This window comes from Ambystoma mexicanum, chromosome 5q (genome assembly GCF_040938575.1).
Source record: "Ambystoma mexicanum isolate Mex_15411 chromosome 5q, UKY_AmexF1_1, whole genome shotgun sequence".
Lineage (NCBI taxonomy): Eukaryota > Metazoa > Chordata > Amphibia > Caudata > Ambystomatidae > Ambystoma > Ambystoma mexicanum.
This window is the reverse complement of record NC_090933.1, coordinates 597,077,799-597,092,020: the sequence shown is the minus strand read 5'-3', so window position 1 is coordinate 597,092,020 and position 14,222 is coordinate 597,077,799. Positions and strand designations below refer to the sequence as shown.

Here is a 14,222-nt window from a genome sequence, read left to right as displayed (position 1 = left end):
GAAAGACACATTTACGTGTCTAGATTTGCTTTCAATAGAAAACAAAAACATGTTTTTTTAAATGTCTTTATTTGTAGTTTGTTTGCTATTATGGTCTGAGTTTAAAAGGGCTATGTTGCAAAACAGCATTTTGTAGAGATGAATTTCTCATTAAAGTAAACTTTATATTTGGTTGAAGTATTTACTTACAGACTGTATCTGTGTTTAAAGGCATATGGCTACTCATTCTCCAGAGAAAACGCACAAGTGTAATTATTGTGAGAAAATGTTCCACCGAAAGGATCACCTAAAGAATCACCTACACACGCATGACCCCAACAAAGAGGCCTTCAAGTGTGAAGAATGTGGAAAAAACTACAATACTAAGATTGGGTTTAAGCGTCACTTGGCCTTGCATGCTGCAACAAGTGGTGACCTCACCTGTAAGGTATGTTCATTGACCTTTGAAAGTACAGTGGTGTTGCTGGAGCACCTAAAGTCTCATGCAGGCAAGTCTTCAAGTGGTGTCAAGGAGAAAAAGCACCAGTGTGAACATTGTGATCGCCGGTTCTACACACGAAAGGATGTCCGCCGACATATGGTGGTGCATACTGGGAGAAAGGACTTCCTCTGCCAATACTGTGCACAAAGATTTGGCCGGAAAGATCATCTAACTCGTCATATGAAGAAAAGTCACAATCAAGAACTTCTGAAAGTCAAAACCGAACCAATAGACCTTTTAGATCCTTTCACCTGCAACATGTCTGTACCTATAAAGGATGAACTACTTCCTGTCATGTCTTTAACTTCCAATGATATGTTATCAAAGCCCTTTCCAAACACTTTGCAGTTAAACCTCTACAACACTCAACTGCACTCCATGCAAAATTCAGCATCTGCTCATCAAATGGTCAGCACATCTCTTCCTTTGGGTATGACTTGCCCAATAGACATGGACTCAATTCATTCACATCAGCTTTCTTTGAAATACCCACTCAGTTCTACCTCATACCCAATGTCTATGACTGAAAAAGAACAGCAACTGAAAGGGGAAATTGAAAGTTATTTAATGGAATTGCAAAGTGGAATGCATTCTTCCCAGGACTCCCAAGCATCGTTATCCAAAATAGGGATGCATTCTCAAGTAGAGTCCCTAGATGACGGATCTAGTGAAGTGTGCCTTTCAAAAAGTTCTGTTTCACTTAATGAACCTCTTAATCCACATTCATTAGACTTTTCACAGTTGTTAAATTTAATACCGGTCAACAGTCCTTCATATAACCCACCTGTTTCAATTTCAAATCTAGGAATGAACTATTCACAAGAGGAGGCCCATTCATCTATGACTCTGCTTCCACAACAAGGGCAGGATGTTCAAGATCCTGGGAACAGTATATATTTTGGGTCTCTGCACTCATTGTCCTCCACTTTCACAAACAGTCTAAGCACAGCCACCACCTTGCCACGCTTTCATCAAGCTTTCCAGTAAAATATGTAAAGCATTTGTTTTACAAAATCTATTTGTAGAGTTGCCTTATCTGACAATTAAGCTAGTGCCAACTACATGATGATACGAAACCTCTTTATTGCATTGTACAAGTATCCACATGCCAGTAAGACATTGAACAATATATGTTTGTCAGTTATTTTTGTCAATGTGTTTAACAATGATCACCTTGGTTTAAAAAGTAAACGTGTTGGCACCAAGAGGTTGTGTAATTTTCAGATGGTGTGCTATACAACTACACATAGCACATATATTTTTTCCTCCTTCACTGTATTGCGTAAACTGTTCAGTCTTTAAGACCTAGTATTCATTTGTCTGAATATTAAAGGCTTTCAGCTGGATTCCATTAAATCACTGCCTAAACTATCAGTACAGATTACCCAAAACCATCATTTTTAAACTTCAAAAGTAATTTGAGATAGTTCCCTTTTTTCAGAAAATATATAAATATTTAGCATTTAGACAATTCAAAATTATCAGTTTGATAATTGCATTTGTGAGGACCTTGTGCCCTATGCCCCTTGCAAAGTTGAATACAAATTCAGTCAGCTTTGTAAATAACACAAGATGATCCCTTTGAACGTTTTCCGTCAAAACTGCACATCCTATCAGATGAAGGGATTAAGGCAAAAAGTATGGCTCTTAAAATAATGTTTCTTTATGTTAATTGAAATATATGTTTTAATGCATTTGTTGTTGGGATTTGTATGGGACTACAAATGTGCATATGACGCCTTAAATTGCATAGTTCCATCAGCAACCATAATCGTTTCAAGCACTTACAAACAAAAGATGCGGAAATAGTAGTTTCAAGTTTGTATGCAAGCCTCCATCTTAATGTTAGGTTACAATCGGAGAATCAAGGAACATTTTTATTTTTTTGTTTGCAATCGCGCCTCACATTTCTTTTTTTGTCCAGTGTATTAAAATCAACTATTCCTACGCCCCGTCCCCTTTCCTCCATACTTGGGGTACATTCCTCCGTCCTGTGAGACGGGACCAGAGCTCTTTGTAAAAAGCATCACATTTTTAAAAAAATGTCCTTCCTCTCTTTTTACGCGGGCTACTGCACGTGGCCGTAACCCCGTCCTCCTTGGCTCCGCCCAGCACATCGCCCATCAGTCCTTTTCTCCACTTGTTTGGGACTGGATGCACTTGCATCTTCAGAAGATTTTTTTCCTTCTAGTTTCCTCCTCTCTTGCTCTGGCTTAGTGGTGGTGTGGTAGTCTGTCTATGCCGTTTCAGCTAGACTTTCCAAATTGTTCTTGTCAGCGACGCTTCGCTAGGGCGGATCCCCATCCTCTTTGTTTGGAGTGTTTGGTTCCGCAGCATCGGTCGGACTCATGCTTTTATTGCGACTCCTTCTCGGTCCGGGCGCTTCGTCGTTTAGAGCGGTGGGAGAAGGTGTTTCACCGTACTCCCCAGGCGCATTTTCAAACTTTAACGAGAATAAGAAACGCCCGTTGAGTTCTTTTAGTTTTTAGAGCACCCCGGCTGGGGGACTTTTTCCCGGGGTCTTCCGGTCCAGGAGGAGCATCAAAAGCTCTATTACCGGGGCTTGCCATGAGGTGCCTTCTAGGACTAAAAAGTGTATCATAGTTTTCTCTGAGGGCCTCCGTAAGGGGCCTATTGACACCGGATTGCATTCTGAGGCCCCTCGTGTGGGGGCTATGTGTGGGCCCAGTTCTACTGAGGTGTCGGGTACCGGAGCTTCCTTCAAGGTCTCCTTGACTGGAGCTTCCCGTAAAAACACTGGGGTACGCTCCGAGGTTGTTGATACTGAATGGAAGTTCGAGGCCCGTCGTGAAGAGGCTTTTACCGGACTCAGGTCCGAGGTCCTTCGTTTAGAGGCTAAGTTGACCAACAGTTCTGAGGCCTGTTAAGGTCTTGTCGATGAGGTGGGGTCCTCATCGTTCCCGCTGTTGCGGTGATTCTAGATCTGTTGAGGGGGCACAGAGTGATGTTTTGAACCGTAACCTCCGTTACCGGCAGTGTCTAGGTCCTTCCTTTGAAGGCTAGTTTGGCTGTTAGCATGTCACAGAAACGTCCTAGGCCACAAAGTACCGTCTCGGCTGGGGTTCCTTGTGTTAAGGCTAAAATGAAGATCCCTGACCCACGGCGGCCATTTTGGATACATCCCTTACAACTATGTCATCGGCCCTAGGTGTTAGGGGGTGGTTTTTCAGGTCAACATCGGTTTCCTTGTGCACATCCGTTTCGTCCAGTTTATGACTGGAACGCTCGGATGCCCCTACCACGCAATGTCTCGCTTACTGCGGCATCGGCGCCCTTGATTTATGTGGACACCAGTGGGGAAGGGCCCTCTTGGCAACCCTCTCCCTTGCGTCCCTGGAATTACTCCGCTCATGAGAGGCCTCCTCCGGTCAAACCTAAATCATTGGTGGAGGACATCTTTTTCGGCACGTTTCAAAGACTTATGCATTCCAACCCCATGAAGGAGTACTTTTGAGGCTTGTTTAGGGAGATATGCCCGCCTGCGCCGACGGTCCCAGCTGCTGTTCCTGTGGTTCCACTGGCACCGCTTTTACCCACTGGGCCTCCCCAACTCTTCCACCCATGCCTCCGTTGTCCCCAGTGGACAAGGCTATTGTGGTGCCTGATGCAACTCGCCCTGATCCGGACCTGTCGGACGACATGCAGGGCGATCAGGACCGCGAAGACCAGCCCCGCTCTGTCAGAGCTTTTCACGACTGGTTGCTGGACATGTGTCTGCTGGGTGTTCCAGTACCCGAGGCACCGCTCCGCAGGAGGGCGTTCTTTCGGGGGTGTTCACCTTGTCTCCTTCGGAGCGTACCGGCTTGTTCTTGCAGAAGGACGTTTTGGCTGAGGTCCGTAAAGGTCTGGGAGAAACCACACTCTGGACTGTTTGTCAACAAGAAAATTGACCCGCGCTACAGGCTCCATTCTTCGGAAGAGGTGGCCTTAGCGTCATGTCAGCCCCCCTCCTCCACAGTAGTGGCTACAGCCACTTTTCAATCCAGACCTGCAGCATCCTCTTCTACGACGGCTACACAGGTTCTGAGCAAAGAGGACAAGCTTCTGGACTCCATTGGGAGGAAGGTTTTCGCTAATTCAGCTCTGTAGCTGCATCAAGCCAATGCAGAACCGGTGTTAGCGGGGGCGAATATGAAAATGTGTAAAGGGCTGTTTCAAAGCAGGATTGTCGGATGCTAGGGTCCTGGCACAGGATCTGCTGGAGGCTGCGGTGCATCATGTCGACACCTCGGCCCGGGGCCTTATGCTTGGCGTGGATACATCTCGTCAGGCTTGGCTGCATGCCACCAAGTTCTCTAAGGAGGTGCAGGATAAGGTTTTGGACCTGCCTTTTGATGGCAAGGAGCACTTTCATTCTACAACAGACGTGGAGCTGACCAAAACTAAGCACAGCACTTAGACCGCCAAGTCCTTGTCTGTCCTGGTAAAACCACCTTTCAGGACACAGATCGTTGTTGCAGCCTCAGCCTTCCTCTGGTTTCAGGGTTTTTTTAGATCGAAAATCCCACAGTGTTGATACCCCTTTGGGCAATTCCCGCTGAAGGCAGCAACGGAGTCGGTTTTTCTCCCACTCCTCAGCCTCCTCCTCAGGTTCAGGTGGTGCCGACACTGAGAAACAAGCTAAATTAGGGTTTTCTGCACTCGCACGAGACCCCGGTGAGAGGAACCATTGCGTCTCATTGGGAGGCGTGGCAGACCATCACCGAGGACCGGTGAGTCTGGTCAGTCGCTCGGGCGGGCTTCCGCTTACCCTTTCCCCCCTATCCCACCCATCAATCCTCCCTTCCAGCAGTCAGGGTCACCCTTCCTCAGAGCTGAGATTCAGAAATTACTGGATCTCAGAGCGGTGGAACCCGTTCCTTAGGGGAGCCAGGGGGAGGGCTTCTACTCCCGGCTGTTTACGGTGCCCAAACCCAACCAGGCTGGCCTGAGCACCATCCTAGACCTTTCCCAGTTCAGTCTTTTTCTACCCCAAGAGAAATTCAAGATGATCACGCCTTGTCAGATAAAGTCCTCTTTGCAGAAGGGCAATTGGCTCAGAATGGTGGACCTTCTGGATGCGTATATGCATATTCTGATCTGGAATCCACACCGGATATACTTATGGATTTGTGTGGGGGAGGAGCACTTCCAGTTCTGAGTGCTCCCTTTTGGCCTCAGCTTGTCACTGCGTGTCTTCACAAAGATGTCGGTTATAGCAGCTTATCTTCTGCTTCAGGGTATCCATGTGTATCTGTATTTGGACGATTGGTTTGTTGCGCAGTCCTTGCCCGCTGAAAGCCTCGAGCAATCTTCAGTCTCTCCTCCAGCTCCTGTTCCACCTTGGGCTGTCGGTGAACTGGCGGAAATCCTCCATGATGGTCTCTCAGGACTTGACTTTCCTGGGTTTTCGCTGGAACACGATTGACTGCAGAGTTTACCTGACCGGGGACAGAATAGCGGATCTGTTGGCCACATGTCAGATGTTTGCGCAGTCGGAGAGCATGTCGGCCTGGTGGTTCCAGAGGCTTCTGGGCCTCATGGCCTTTTGCGTATTGCCTCTTCCTCTGCTCAAGATGAAGCAGACCCAGATGGCTCTTTGGAGTTCTTGGCGTCAAGCTGTGGATCCGGACTCCAAGATAATATCAATTTCGGCTTTCATGAGAATGGACCTTGTGTGGTGGTCGTCTCTCAGCAACCTGTCGGTGGGCGCAGGTTTTCAAGACTCTGCTACGATGGTGACAATCACGACGGACTCCTCCCTTCTGGGGTGGGTTGCGACATTGAACCTTCAGGTCTCCGACCTCTGGTCGCCGCAAGACAAGTTCCTGCATATAAATAATCTGGAGCTTCTGGCGAGCTTCCTGGCACTCAAGGCGTGCAGGCCGGTCATTGCCAACAAAGTGGTTCATGTCCACACGGACAATGTGGTGTCCATGTTTTACATCAACAAGCTGGGGGGCACCAAGTCCCCTCCTCTTGTGGATCTTGCCATTCAGATTTGGGAACGGGGCCAGCTGAACGTCGGTGGAAGGCATCTGGTCAGCTACGAGTGGGAATTGAAAGCAGAGGTCCTCTTACAGATATTCCTGTGTTGGGGCACTCTGGAAGTGGACCTCTTCGCAACATTGGCAAACAAGCTTTCGCTGTATGCCTCCAGAAATGGGCTGGGAGCCTCCTCTCTGGGAGATGCTCTCAAGATTCCCTGGCACAACATGAGGGCCTGTGCTTTTCCTCCTTTGCCTCTGATTCATCGGACAATTTGCAAGCTGAGGAACACTGTGAACTGTTCTCTTCTGCTCATAGCTCCGTGGTGGCCGGCAGGTTCTGGTTTTCAGAGCTTCAACATCTGTCGGTGTGTGCACCAATCAGGCTTCTGTTGGTTTCCGATCGGCTTCACCAGAGAGATCGGCAGCTGTGGCACCCCTCCCCACAATCCGTCAGCTTGGCGGTATGGTGCTTGAGTTCAGATCTTTAGAACATCTCAACCTGTCTGCTGACAACATGCGCATTATTCAGGCAGCCAGGAAGCCCTCAACGAGGTCTCAGTACAGAAGCAAATGGCTTTGTTTCTGTCACTGGTGCTTAGCCAAACAGCTGGACCCCAGGATGGCTACGATTGACAAGGTGTCCTCCATCTCTCACCTAGCAGAGTCGGGCATTCATGTCCTGTCATGCAGGACTTGTCTTTTGGCTGTGGCTGCCTACCTATCCACGGACCAGTGCTCTTGTTCGCTGTCAAATCCAGTGGTTAAATGGCACTTTGCAGGTCTAATGCAGCTTTACCCTCCTGTTCACAAACCGCACCCGACGTGGGATCTGAACGTGGTCCTTACGGCCTTGTGCCATAAGCCTTTCGAACCAATGGCTACGGTAGATCTTAAGCACCTTTCTTGGAAGGTGTCTTTCTTGGTCGCTGTTACTTCAGCAAGGCATGTGAGTGAGCTCCAAGCTTTGTCGGGGTAGAGCATCCCGTTCTTGGTTTTCCACAAGGATAAGGTTGTCCTAAGGACAAATCCTTCTTTCCTACCAAAGGTGGTTTCTGATTTCCATCTAAATCTGTCAATCTCCCTGCCTGTCTTCTTTCCAAACCCGGCTTCGGAAGCTGAGAGGGTTTTGCATTGCCTGGATGTTAGAAGAGCTCTTAAGTTCTATGTGGACAGAACATCTGAATTTAGGAGTTCTCAACTATTGGTGACCTTTGGTAATCCGCAAGGTAAGCAGGCCTCCAAAGTGACTATCTCCAGATGGATTGCTGCCTGTATTACAGAGTCTTAAACTGTTCAGGGTCTCCAGCCTCCTAAAGGGATTCATGCACATCTGGAATGGGGGCAAGGCAGCTGCTGTTGCCTTTCAAAAGTATGTCCCCTGGGAGACCATCGTGAAAGCGGCTACTTGGGTCTCTCCATCGGCTTTTTGTAAATATTACTGTTTGGACCTGAGCTCCAGATCTGATGCTCAGTTTGTCCAGGCTGTGCTGAAAAACCTTTTTCAGTCCGGGGTTTCTATCCACCCGTAGTTCCTGTGAGTGCTTGGGAATCTCCCATAAATATGGAGGTAAGGGGACGGTACGTAGGAGTATAATAAGGTTACTCGCCTTAGTGACCATCTTACTCCTAGCCCCCTTTCCTCATACGCCCGCCCGCCGTCCCCTCTAATAAGGTTCCTCTATTATTGCTTAAAGGTCTCTGACCTGGCGATAGAAAAGGACTGATGGGCGATTTGCTGGGTGGAGCTAAGGAGGGTAGTGTTACGGCCGTGTGTGGTACCCAGTGTAAAAAGAGGAAGGACACATTTTTTAAAAAATGTGATGCTTTTTACAAAGTGCTCCGGTCCCGTCCCACAGGACAGAGGAATGTCCTATAAGTATGGAGGAAAGGGGACTATGGACTAGGAGTAAGGTGGTCACTACGGTGAGTAACCTTATAAATTTGGTCATGTGGATGTTAACCGTGTAATTCTACAGTAAAGTCCTTGGTTGGAGGATACTTTTCCACCGCCAAGATTAAAAAACAGGACTCTTAGGAGTGAAGTAAGAGCATATTGCTTACATTGACCACTTATCCCTTATCAAAAACTATCATGCGTTCCTTCCCCCTTCCTTCGCCCCAATAAGGCTAGGTAAAAAACAGTTTGCTTAACATTTCTTTGCAAGACTTTCCAAAGCCATTTATTCCAAGGACTACGATAACATTTAAAGCAAACCCCTATATTTGAAGGGTCTAATGATGATAAACTAAACTTTGCAAAACTGAAATTTACTGCCAGTTTTCGTCATTTGCGCAATTCACAAGCTACGAGCAATTAACTGTTTTAGATTCATTTATATTATTGAACAATCATTTTACTATTTAACACTGTTATAGAGGCATTAAAAAAACAAGGAAGCGGTGGTAAGGAAATCGTGTATCAAATTATGAAAATTAAATAACATTTTTGGAATTGAGGAGCAGACTACCTACTTTAGTTTCTCTATTGAAAATACTATCTGTGGAAATGTACGTACAGTATAGCATATCTCATGCACTACATGATATGTTGACATATAGTGTATTATTTTGCGGCATAACTCATGCTGCAGACATTGTTAAAACATCTGAATCATCCAATGGGGGCATCACTGTATTTAATGCATGTGCTTTCTTTCAGCTGTACTTCATGGCCATTATATATAGTTTCTATGAAACACTTTAATTGCATTTTCTGTTTGGTGTATTATTTGGTATTGCTTACATCCTTGCATACAAAAGGCAAACATGTTTCTATGTAAATGCCAAAACAATACTTTATTTTAGACCTGATAATGAATTGCAAAGGAATTGAATAGCATTCACAATGTGTCTTCCTGCTTTTAAATAGATGTTACTTTTCGGTCCTCTGTGAAGCTATCTTATCTTTTCTACATTTGAAGGAAGTTTGATATTAGTGGCTTGCCTGTTTGTTTGCTTTTATCACTCTGTTCAGGTAAAGCAAGACTGATTAATGTTTTCTTTTTTTATGATATTGGAATATTGTAGCCAAGCTGTAGGGATGTAGATCGACAGTGGCCTAATGGTTTACTAAGGGCTATAAGCTAATTGAATAAAAACAATGTTTCGCTGCATTCTGTTTTGCAAAATATTGGAGAGGATATGTTTTTGCTTTGTTTGCACATGTTTTGCCACTTTAATTATCTTTAGGATCCTATCTTAACATTCTCGATTCGGCTTTTCACTAACTACCTGTTTCAACTCCCTCTCTTTTTACACAGTCACCCAGGATGTGAATTGGTATATATTATTCTTTATACCATAGCAGCCTGTACTAGTTGTTCGACCTCTGCTCTTTGACTCCTATCTGAATGCAAGGTCAGGTATGTCTTGAAATAAGCATAGTACACCCCCTCTCATGAGTAAGACAACTATCAAATTCTTTTGTATAAAAGAGTAACAACGCACTCTGAATTGACTGCAGGCATCTTAACAAACTCTAAGAGACAGTGTAACCATATAAACATGTCTGCCAAGGAAATCTGACTTGTAAAAACATTTGTTTGGTGTCACATTTGCCTTGGAACATGAACGTCTCCATTATGAGCCATAATTAAAATCCAGCACTTATTCCCAAATATGATGTAGAGAAAATATTAACTTGTTGGAGACAGTGCCTATGTTTTCTATTAAGGGAGGATTTACATAAAGAAGTATATCCTAAATCGTAAGTTTAATTGAATTTGTTGTACATAACACTATTTAGTACCCCTGACTTCTTGAAAGAACAGTTGTTTTATTTTCTTTGTTGAAGACCTACGTACGTACTCACAAATTACATTGCTTATTGTATTTTATTTTAGCCCATTTACATGAATTGTACAAATACCATATGTGTTGGCCACGTTGAATCAATCGGATTTTCAGCTCCCCTTTTCTACAACATTGATATTGATATTTTATTTGTATCGCACTCGTACATGTGTTTCAGAGAGTGGTACACATGTGTTTCAGAGCGCAAAGAAACAACAAACAAAGCAAATGTTTGACCTGGCAGATTCCACACCACATTAATCTCTGCAGTTTTTTCTTTAAAACAATATTTTTGCTTTTGCTTTCAAGATACTGTTTTTATTTCTTCTGTAGAATTGTTTAATGTTAATTCAGACAGTATTGTTTTTGGAAAATCAAAAATTGACTGAAATATGAGCCAGAACGGATTGCTTTATAAGGTTATGATGAATGTTAAGAGTACATATTTTTAGGATAATTTCTCTAGGGCGTTTACCATGTATTAAAGGCCAATATTTTTTTTAAATAAGGCTTGATCAGCCTTCCGATATACTTAGTACAAGATTTAGCACTTTCAGAAATAAAGTAAACCTCTAAAGAATGTGTTTCATTGAGGTTGTGCTTTTTATTAGAGAACCTTTTATTGATTGTGTTTCAAGTGCCATTACATTACATATATGCAGAGCTCTGGTAAATGATCTGTGTAAAATATAGAATATTGTAGATTTAACTTTCAGCAGGTACAACATTTACAGTGTTTTCTTATCAGTTTGCTAAATTGCACAGAACCAGTGTTTCTTTATTAAGGGTTTTGTAGTGTATGAGTAGTTTACATTTTTTTAACACATGCTGTCTTCTGCTCGGAGTTCACAATTCAGCATGCAATGAATACCACAGCACTTTTCTCATTTGGAGTCAGTTGTATGCATGTACAGTGCCATTTTCAACCAAATATTCTTTAATGAACTAAACCTTCAATGCTTTAACACAAGTCCAAACATACGTACGCAAGACCTAGTTTGTGGACTAGTCATTATCAGTGTGGTGACTTCATGCATATACCTTGCAGTGAAGGAAAACTGCTCCGTACATGTTAAAAACATATCCTGGGCACCCATAAAAGTCAGTATAAAAGGGACAGCTACATCTATAGTGTTTTTCTGAAAGAAATCACGACAATCGGCTCGAAGTTTTGATATTTTCCAAAATGAACTATTTAATTGCTATGGCTTTTCCACACTTCTTAATCAGCTGAAGAGATTGAAATCATTGTCTTTGACAAGAACATGCAAATTGAGATGTGAGTGCGTTAATCAAACTCCACAGTGTTAAGTGATTAACATGTGATAAATAACGCAGGGGACCCAATTACAAATAATGTTGAGCTCCCATTGAATTTTAAATATGTGGTTCTGTGCCCAGTTTTAAAATGGGAAACAACCTATTTATAAATTGTCATTTTCTCAATTTGTATATTAACTTGGCATTACATTACCTGGACTTGTAATTGAAGGCCTCTGATTCATCTAAGCTGATGGTTGGTTAATGGATGTGGAGTGTAAATAGGGTCATATTTGAACTATTGAAAATGTATCCCTTTAGAAATAACATTGTTTGACAAAGATATAAAGAATTGTTTTCAGAGATTTACTGCTGTCTTAAAGCTGTTAACTTGTTCTTTAAATGTTTTGTCTCGTACACTGAGTAGCAGTTAAACCAAGTTATTTTGTTCCCTTTGAAACACGACATTCCTAATTTACTTTTAAGCATAGTGTCTAGGCCCAGCCGCCCATCATGTGTTTTGAAAGTATGTTGATTATGTCGTGTAGTCAATAAAATATGGGTAACTAGTAGAAAGTAAAGTCAAGACGGCAAACTCTCGTAAAACTACATTTTGGGAGACCTTTTACAATAAGGATGTCAAACTTTCTTGGATCGCATTGTCTTTTGATGTTATCTAGCTGCTGAAATGTCCCGAAACTATTGTTGATAATGTCTAAAAAATATTTTAATAGTACAGTTGAACCATAATGAATGTTTATCTTCTCAGAAGCACTCCTGCAATATTGTTTCATCGGACCTTCATGCTGCTAATGTAACTTGGGATACAACTAATCTCATGGTGCTACCAAACTCTTTCTAACCTCTTTCTCATTCAGATATATTTTCTTTAACTTTGTTAGACTGATCATATTTGATTTTATTAAACTGTGACTTCACGTGTCATTGAACTTTTCACACCACCAGTATGTATTCAAATGAGCTTGCTAAAGGAAAATGTTTTATGTGGGAAGGTGTGATTGGACAAGCCTGTTATTTTTGTTAAAAAATCATTGAGCTTTTCATATAGTGTGAAGTGAAGATCATGCTGTATTTTACTAAAAGCTCTTTGAATTTTAATGCAACTTGGAAATGCTTTTGATAAATGTATGACTTCATCTGCCTTGAAATGCTTATATTGTATTTTAGGCAATGAGAAGCCAGGAATGGATTTGAAAAGTAAAAGGTTTCAATCATACATCTTCAGTCCTACTTTTAGAACTTAATTCCAGACTGATGTGTATACCTTTCTAGCATTTAAAATTGCTATCCAGCGGTATGGAAAGCTGTGTTGCTTATGTTATATATGTACTTACAATGTATCCACAAACTACTGTTGTATGTGTATAAAATTATAGATAAAAAGATTGCATATATATTTTTGTGTATAAGCTCTGTAAAATAGAAGTCACATGAAGCTGCAGCTGAATTTCATTTTCATCATTACATCCAAAGAAACCGACTATTTATTGTCCAGGTACCGTGTTATAGACAATACCTTGCTGCTATGAAACAATAATGCTGCAGCTTCCCGTGGCCTATAGTGTTATCTTTGCTGTATAAAAGTATGTGAACTCTACAAAATATATCAATAAAATGGTTTTAGAATATGCAATGAAATGTTGATTCAAATGTTCATAGAACAATGTTGTCCATTCTTTAGTACACAAGAATATTATACTCATGTGAGTTGTATAGTAAACATGTTAACTTTTAGCTTAGCTAGTCTGATCTATGCTGACCCATCCAGTGATTATATGCCTGTTCTTCGCTATGTGTCACTCTTGTATTCCTACCTCTTGTGTCTAGAGGTGAGTTAATTTGACGAGATAGCACCAGGCAGATAAAAGCATATTGTCAATTGTGATTGGCTGTCTCTAGGTGATATGTCGATAGTTGTGATCCATTAGTGCCCTAGAGTGCTTGATGTGGGTATGTCATTTAGCAGTTGACTGGTACTTGATCAATAGGAAGTAATCTCATTCATGGCGAACTTGGACATAGAAAATAGACTGCATATCTTTTCTGAATCACTCATAGTTTGGCTATTCCCTGCATGATTGATCAAGCTTGTTCTAGGGTTTTGGGTCTTGCAATATTGTTTTTTCTCTGAGATTTTCACATAAATATGTAATGAGATCATAATGGAATGGCTGCATATTAACAGCCTCATTACATGTATGCCTGTCTGAATTAACGTGCCGGTAATTCCGTTTACCGGTACATTTCCAGACCTGTATACCACAAGTTTGCCGGTGGAGTGCCCTCATTTACCTCCAGCAAATAGCTGGAGGTAAGTCGGGCAAAAAACAGCCGGTATTACCGGCACCAGTAGAGTAATACTGGCAATTCCTACATGGAGCCCTATAGGACTCTATGGAAAGGGGATTTACCTACACTTACTGGCATCTGTAATCTGTCAAATTCTGGCAGACCAGTTACTGGTAACGATATTACCATCTAGTGGTATCCCGCCGTACTGGTCTTTGGGTGGTAGTTAGAAGCCAGTGCTTTTATTTGTGACTTTTTGATAAAATTACTTTATAATCGGTGTAAGTATGTTTGAAATGCACCCTCTTTTATTGGGAGGGAATTTTTGACAGCTTTTATTTGATCCTGTTTATTGTGGTGAAAACATAGCTAACTTCCTTTTTTTACTG

General features: G+C 42.5%; 1 protein-coding gene across 1 annotated transcript in view; it reads left to right on the top strand.

Annotated features, from left to right (window-relative positions):
- PLAG1 (PLAG1 zinc finger) overlaps nt 1-13,172 on the top strand; it is a 473,932-nt gene extending 460,760 nt beyond the window's left edge. The window contains exon 4 of the mRNA XM_069621069.1: nt 211-13,172. Coding sequence (XP_069477170.1) covers nt 211-1,468 — 1,258 coding nt within the window. The 3' untranslated portion in view covers nt 1,469-13,172. The remainder of the gene's footprint in view (nt 1-210) is intronic.
- Nucleotides 13,173-14,222: the final 1,050 nt, after the last annotated feature.